This window comes from Dendronephthya gigantea, unplaced genomic scaffold (genome assembly GCF_004324835.1).
Source record: "Dendronephthya gigantea isolate DGI-Jeju-01 unplaced genomic scaffold, DenGig_1.0 000066F, whole genome shotgun sequence".
Taxonomy (NCBI): domain Eukaryota; kingdom Metazoa; phylum Cnidaria; class Anthozoa; order Malacalcyonacea; family Nephtheidae; genus Dendronephthya; species Dendronephthya gigantea.
In genome coordinates this window covers 923263-931317 of record NW_021163076.1, presented here as the reverse complement: position 1 = coordinate 931317, position 8055 = coordinate 923263, and the positions used below count along the sequence as shown (strand labels likewise).

The 8055-nt window shown below is 37.3% G+C and overlaps 1 protein-coding gene across 1 annotated transcript; it reads right to left on the bottom strand.

Moving 5' to 3' along the window:
- Positions 1–2241: 2241 nt before the first annotated feature.
- Positions 2242–6882, bottom strand: LOC114530821. The gene is made up of 6 exons (XM_028552435.1): positions 6647–6882; positions 5531–6315; positions 5062–5400; positions 4638–4978; positions 4134–4561; positions 2242–4032 (listed from the first exon to the last, which is right to left on the bottom strand). The coding sequence occupies exons 1-6, from the start codon at positions 6653–6655 to the stop codon at positions 2698–2700; spliced, it is 3237 nt and encodes a 1078-aa protein (XP_028408236.1). The 5' UTR covers positions 6656–6882; the 3' UTR covers positions 2242–2697.
- Positions 6883–8055: the final 1173 nt, after the last annotated feature.

Sequence of the window (8055 nt, the reverse complement as noted above, 5' to 3'; positions counted from 1 at the left end):
AATACTTTCATATCATTGCCTACTGGCCATGGAAAATCCTTGATATTTCAACTGGTTGTGTCGATTGCGAAGAAAATGTTTGAACTAGGGAAACATGATTATACAAACTGTCATCAATCTCGTCCAGTTCCCGCTCATCCTGTAGTCCTAGTAATCGCTCCATTAAATTCTTTGATCGCGGATCAAATCGAGTCATGCAAAAAAAGGCAGATGACGGCATGTAAACTCGATGATTTGCCACTGTCAGACGACAACTGTCTGTGCGGAGTCACTGCTGGTCCAGCTGGAGCGAAGTTTGTAGAATACGACTTCATTTTCACTAGTCCAGAGACCCTGGAGCAAAAGTTGAACGTTTTATCAAGAATTGAAAATCAGTTACTTGGTGTTGTTGTTGATGAGTCGCACTGTGTTATTAACTGGTAACCATTTTAATGATTAATATAATTATATATTACTTCAACTTGATTTTTTATACTGAGTATTGTATCTCATTAATTCTTCATGGTCAAATTGAAATTCAAACTCTATTTTGTATTTAAGGGGAACTGCTCCTAATGGAAAGTCGCCATTTCGGTCATCGTATTCGCGTGTGGGAAACCTAAGAGCTCTTGTTAATGTACCAATCCTTTGTCTAACAGCAACAGCATCCAGTACCACCAGAAAGAGTATTATCAAGTGCCTTAACATGACCAACACCAAGGTTATCCAACTTTCACCAGATAAAGAAAATATGAAATATATTGTCAACAAAGCCCATGGTGAGGAAATTGAGGAAACATTATCTTGGTTGATAGCAGATTTACAACAATGTCTTGGTAATATGAAAAAAACTGTTATATTTTGTTGTTCAATAAAAGAATGTGGAGAAATTTACGAGGTATTCTTAAGCAACATGTCCCATGAACAACAAATGCATTTTGCTATGTATCATGCAAAAACTCCCCAACGCATCAAGGATTTAGTTTTGACAGACTTTCTTGAACCCAGTGGCATAATACGTTTGGTGATAGCTACAAGTGCATTAGGGATGGGGGTAAACATTCCAAATATTAGGAGAATTGTTAATTATGGTATTCCAAAAGACATGGAGTCATATGTACAAGGTGTTGGACGAGGAGGAAGAGATGGTAAAGATGTAATTGCAATAATGTACTACAAACCTTATCATCTTTGTCATGTTGACAAAGTTGTGAGGTCATTTGTGAAAAATCAATTAGAATGTAGGAGAAGTTGCATTTTGGATTTCTTTGGTGAGAACAATAAAAATAAAACATCTGCTCATTCACCTAAATGCTGTGACATTTGCACCAGATCATGCAACTGCGGTTCATGCCCCATAGAAGTTTTCAAATCCAAGTTATCTGCAAACTGCAAAAGGAAATCTCATGGTTTAACACGTCAGGTGACACCAGAAGAAAAAGATACATTTGTAGAAGTTCTACATGATTTGAATGTAGAAAATAAAAAATGTGGCTCTATTCTTGGCTCTAGTGTATTGGGTAACAAAATTGATGATACTGTAATTGAAGATATTGGTGAGGATTTAAAACATGTGTTCACCACAGACTATATTATGGACAATTTTCCAGTTTTTAATGAACAATTAGCTATCCAGATTTTAAGTGTCATACAAGACATATTTATGGATATTAATGAGGTCGACCTTGTTTATCTCGAACCTACAGAGCCAGATATTGATTTTTATTTTAATGTTCCTGTTCAGTGTTCTGACAGTGATGAATCTGAATGATTACAGTATATATATGTTTCAAATAAATTGTCATTCACTTTATATAATAAATTTTCGTTCACTTCTTGTAGTTGTACATTTTGTAAATATGCCGATTTTGTTGATGCCAACATTTCTTATACTTTTTTATCCACTCATGTAATGCTTTAACAGGCAGATTTTTTAAAAGTTCTTTCTTAAGTTGTGGAAAAGCACGATATTGTCTGCCAGGAGTAAACTTGAACACCTTGAAAATAGATATGTTAAATATAAGAATTAATCTTATAAAATATATCAGCTGTATGTTCATTCTAAATTTCTATGAGTTGTAATGTTGCCGAAAGTGAGGTTCAGGGTCACACTGGAAGCTATTGCAGATTGTCAAAAAGAAGTTACATTTTTTATTTTAATGCTTAACATTCTACCTTACATTTGCTTTGCTGTTGATCTGCTGAAGAATTGTCTCAGTCTTTCATTGATTTTCTGTTGCAGTGATGCCCTGATTTCCAGATTGCAGAGTGTGGCAATGGCGCACCCAAGTTCGAAATTCCAAAAAAATATTGCGCACTTGACATACTTTACCCGTATCGTGGGCGCGCTTCCAGTCCAGACTCCAGAGTGGCAAGAGTGCCCTGAAATCAAAATTTACTGCTGATCTGCCTTGGCAGCATTGCCATGTCAATTAGTCGTTTAGTATGGACTATGAACATGCAATGGTGCCAATGGAGTCATAGTTAATGCGAGTCATATTTCATGGTCAAAAAACGAAAGTACACAGTACCCTGTCATCTGTAGGATTTTAATCATTTTATTATGTTAGTATTATTAATCAATAATGATTGGTGAAAGATCACAAATATTCACAATAATATCAAAGTATGTTTTCCTCATTCTTATTAACTTCCTGTTAAGTGCTTTAGTTAATTAGTTTTATCTGCTCTGTCTTTTAGTCTTTGCTTATTATTCAGTTATTCTTTAACGAGAAATGAACATCTTGGTTTCTCTGCAGCATGCCTATCAATGACTTTGCTAACATTGTACTTGTTAGCTGTTCTTTCTCGCACATCGAAGAATCTAGGTAATCGATGCTTTCGGATACCAAGGTCTTTGTTTCCGGCAGTGTACAACATGCCAATTTTTGATATTGTAGATGGACATGCTATTGGATTGGGCAATGTCCAGTCTACAACTGCTCTTTCCATAAGAACTTTATTAGACTGAGGGCCAGATTTTGCGTGAGCTTTAATCATGCTATAAAAACCTTCAACAATAGCTTCACACCCTGAAGATGCCAACGCAATGTCCAACACTATACAAGCATCTTGTCCCAGTGTGTTGTAAATTTCCGCATTGTTATAAAACAGGGCGATGGTAGCTTGTTCATCAAGGTATGCATCAACTGATTTGCCAGATGTAAATTCTAGTTTGAACCATTTATCTAACGTGTTCTTCTCCACAACGGAAATGGTGGTAAGTTGGGAACGACTAAATTCATCAACAGGGTTTCCATCCACGCTGAGAAAGATATCAACTGCAGCACCTCCAAGATTTTCCCACACCAACTTCTTTAAAGTAGTTTTCAGTTGATTCGCCACGAGCTGACTGCTGTGGGTGAAGAGATTAGAGTTCATATCAATTCGGACGTGGTCTTTAACTTGCGGGAGAGAACAAACATGCTCAAAGAATAAGGAAAACTCTTCCATTCCCTTTCTTTCCCAGGAAATACGATCGTTGATGTCAATCACAATTGTATTTTGCTCCTCATCATAGTTGAAACGCGTAAGCCCACACAAAACTTCTTCCAAATCAAATGCTTCGAAAAGCGTGTGCAGTTCCACAGGAACAATTTTATTGTATCGTGACTCCAAACCTTCTCTTAACTCTGTGCACAGTTTGATGAGATCCTCAATGCATTCAGAAGGTGTTCTAGCGGTCCAGTTGTAAACTGTGGAACGTGTGGCAGTCCCTGATGCTGTTTGGTGCTCTATGGTTTCTTGTCCAGTAACTAACCACCCTTCAAGTAAGGGAGTTCCTTTAAAATGACAGTCCTGCGCTACTTCGTGAGAAAGTTCATCCCAGTGTTTGTTCATTCTAGGCAGATGATCTTTGTCAGGCTGGCCTCCTGTCAGGACTTCGTTGAGACTTGCTTCCATGAGATTCAGGCTTTTGATCACTTTGGCAAACCAACCAACAATTTTCCACGGGGGAACATTGACACCTTGGCAACGAATCATCAATGTGACTGCTGGTTTCAGCACATCTAGTGTTCCACATAGATCAATTGCATAATCTCTTCCCCGGACCTATGTTGAAAAATGCGAAACAGATGTATCAATTACAACATTTAAAATGGCATTAGCGTACGTTTTAATTTATAAAAATATTTATTGAAACAAATATCAACCTGGTATTTTGTTTCTTCGTCTTCATCTTGCGAATTTTCCCTGTTTTGAACAAACGCGCTAACAAGTGCTTCATAGCTTTCATATATTTTCTCCCATTGTTCGTAAGACGAGCTAGTAAATCGAGTAGTTGCAAAAGTTACTGTATCTAAAGCTTTCAAGCCTAAAGATGAAGCAAGTCCCTTGTATTCAACATGCCCTTTACCGCTCCCAAACATGGAGTGGAATCGGTTTGATCGCTTGATCAACCTCTTCAAAAAGGATGATGAAGATGCCTCTTCACGGAGAAAAACCATGACCAAGTCCATCCAGTGACTAGGATCCCACGAAAGCAAAAAGTAAGGGTCAACAGGGGAATCAACTTCTCCAATAAGGCGATAAAGATTATCCTGAAACTTTCCGGTATGATATTGGCCATCAGCATGAAGGGCTATACAATTCATAAAAATGTAGTATAGTTGGTTAAACACTTAAATGACTATGAGACCCTTCTTAGAAAATTTTACCTCTTAGAAATCGTAACTGCTTCTGATTGATTTTTAGTTTTTCGGAAATCACATTCACAACTTGTTTAGCTAATTCGTCATGATCACCTCCTTGCACAGTTCTTGTGTCCTCTGAGATGGAATACACAATAGGGGCATCAACAGGCACAGCGACGCGTATTCCATCCGAAGGTAAAATTAATATTACTGCTTGATTAGTATCCCTATGGGGAGTTGACTTATCTATAGCAATACTAAAGTGAGGAGGTAACCCAGTAGATGGAAGTGGGTTTTTAAGGTAGGCTGCAGTCTCTTGAATGATAAAACTGTAGGCAGCATGAATAATTTCAGGGAACTGATTTCTAAATGAAAGTTAACATGGGTTTAATGATAAATAAAAAAAGCTGCATGTTTTTTAAACTCTCAAGGCACATGGAGTACATACCTGCCATGTCCAATATCCCCAATATCAGCACCACAGAATGACAGAAGAGCTATTGATTTCTCAAATGATGATGCAGCAGCTTTCATTTTACATACTGAAATGGCAGCAGCAATAAGATTACTGTTGACTTCAACACATTTGGCATGTCTTTTTCTTTCTTTTGCAGCATATTGCTTTGCTTTCAGGTGATACTGACCAGAACTTCTTGTTGGATGACAGATAATGTGTTCAACTAATGAGGTTTTAAAGTTGTACCAGTCTTGGCATGAGCCAATTATCAGCTTCTCCATTTTCTCTTTACCATAAACCATACCCATAGACCAGGAATTGTTTAGAGGCCTAAAGTGATGAAATTCTTATTTGCATGCTGCTTGTGATTAACTGAATTTAATGATATTAAAGCAATAGCAATTAGCAATACAGTACTATAATTTTTCAACAAATTAAATAAATGGAAATTTTTACTTACAAATTTCCAGCCCTGGACAAAGCATATTCATGACATGGTACACATGTTACGCGGCACCCATTATCACTTCTCTCAATCTTCACATCCTCATGAGAAATCTCCAAAAGATTGCTTGCAGATTTTATTATTGTAACATCAGGTGATGAAAACTGATCTAAGCTTTCTTTCAGTGGGTTGTCCTTCAGAGTGATGTTTTCAACTTTCATCAAGATTTCATTTATGCCACATTGTATTCCTTCCAATGTGATTTCTGGTATTTTGGGGGTGACAGCAAACGAAGACAATGTAGATTGAACTGAAGGTTTGTTTTTAGAACTTTGCTCAGCTTCCAATGTAGAAGACAAGTTGTCTATTAGTATGAGATCATTTGCCTGAGTAGTATCCTTTTCTTTTAGTCTCAGTGGTCTGGATGACTGCTTTTCACTAAATTCAGAAAATTCTGAAGACTCACTTTCCTCTCCATCTGAGTGATCTGACTCAGTATCACTTTTCTCGTTTGAATTTGAACTGGATGCGGAGATTGATGATGCAGTTGCTTTACTTCTCAACAGTGCTTGTGCCCTTTTATTGCTTATTGGAACAATCATGCTTCTATATAGATTTGATTGATCTTCCTTGTGAGCTTGCTTCCAGTGTCGTTGCTTATATGAATTTGTACCACGTGCAAGCACTTTGCCAGTGTTACACTTTAGGCATACATGTGGATCTTTCTCATCTCTCACCCTCTTTTTTCTACTGTTTGAGCTACATTCGCTTGAGGAAGGTCTCTTCAGGAAAGACCAACCCTATTTATAATTGAAGTACATAAAAATAACATTCTAGTGATTTTACAAGATCTTACCATAAGATCTTACATTCTATTCCTAATTCTTAAACAATTTAATAAAAATTCAATCATGAATCTGATTCACAAATTAATTTCAAGCAATGAAACAAAACGGTCAAAACCTATAACAAGTTCATAAATAAATCATGCATATTCAAAATTCAAATATTACTGATTAGTGATAACTCGTCATTATCATTAACATATATCTGCATAATATTGATAATAGATGCATATAATTCAATTTCTCTTAATACTTAAAATTATACAAATTAGTGAAATTATCTTACCTCCGCCATTTCAATTTTCAAAGTGATATCCCAACAATCCCAACAGAACAGAGAAAAAGCACGACCTAGTGGCAATCAATGGTGGCAAACATATGCGCTGGCCGCTCGCGTAAACATGTGCACTTGGGCTGGGCCGGTTGGCGCACCTGAGAAATTTTGGGAGTTTTGTCGCACCTGCACTTCAGGTGCGACCCTATTGCGCACCCAAGATCTTGTTGAAATCGGCCATACTCTGCAATCTGGCCTGATTTTTCTTTTGCCTCAAGTTCAGCTTTGGATGCATTAATCATTTTCTCTACAGTGGTGTAACTTTTGTTGCCTTTACTACACTATCATCATTTATGTTTGGGAATCCTAAGGCCCTTATTTCTTCTTTGGCAATTTTATTCAGTTGCTCAACTCTAAGATCTCTTGAAATTCTTTTACCAGGTCCAGTCTTGATACCAGCAAATCTGTTCCAAGTCAGTCGATGTGCCTCACGAGGTGTTAAAAGTCCATTGACGGATGCAATAAGCCTCAGACCCGCAAGTGCATATTTAAAACAACCAGTCAGTCTAAAAATGTATGTAAGAAACTTCCACACTCTCAGAAGTCGCTCACCATCCCCTTCTTGCACTGAATCTTCTGCATCTCTAATCAAAAGGCCAAGGGTGATGTTAAGACAGCCATAATTGTAAATATGATCATCTTCATCTTTTGGTGGACCTTCTTGTTTACTTTCTTTCTGGCTGGTTGATAAATCCTCATGTATTAGATGGTGTTTCATCTTCTCATGGTTAATTCTGCATTTGGTGTACTTAAACACTCTGGGACATTCTTCAAACCGACATGGAAATGATGCTGGTGGGGAAGTGCTTGCTTCACCAATGTCTGATACACTGTCAGCCACATAACGATCAAATAGTTGGGCAGCCTGGCCAAACAACCATTTTCTCTTGTCTTCTGTACTACTTGTGTTACATAGTCCACTTGGAAAGCAATTCTTTGTTGGTCTGCTTGTTGTTGTTTCCATTCCAAAGTGATCCATGGCAGCCGACACCAAAAACGCATCAGTTTGAATGGAAAAAAACTCTTTGATCTGGTTGTAGCTGTCAGATTCTACATCTTTTAGAGCATTTGAGTTACCAACAATAATGGCATTTGAAGTATATGTACCCCAGTCCGCTACAGAATTCTCTTTACGTAGAATCTTCATAGCAGCCTATATTGGTATTTAGTAATAAATGTTTGTGTTACAAATATCACGCTACAATATACCGATACAGACTATCAGGGATGATCTTAAATGAAGTATTGTAGTTTAATTGGTAGTAAACTGAATATTCCTAAGCTTGTCGATTTCGTATTTACATACTTGTCGATTTCAAAGTCGGTTACTCTGTTGTTTCACGAAACATTGCATTGACAGT

What these genes read in the sequence shown, in the direction of transcription:
- LOC114530821 (XM_028552435.1), bottom strand. An exon ending in TTGTCCAGGGCTGGAAATTT is followed by an intron (nt 5,401 to 5,530) that starts GTAAGTAAAAAT and finishes TCATCACTTTAG; the next exon opens with GCCTCTAAACAATTCCTGGT. An exon ending in GGGGATATTGGACATGGCAG is followed by an intron (nt 4,979 to 5,061) that starts GTATGTACTCCA and finishes ACTTTCATTTAG; the next exon opens with AAATCAGTTCCCTGAAATTA.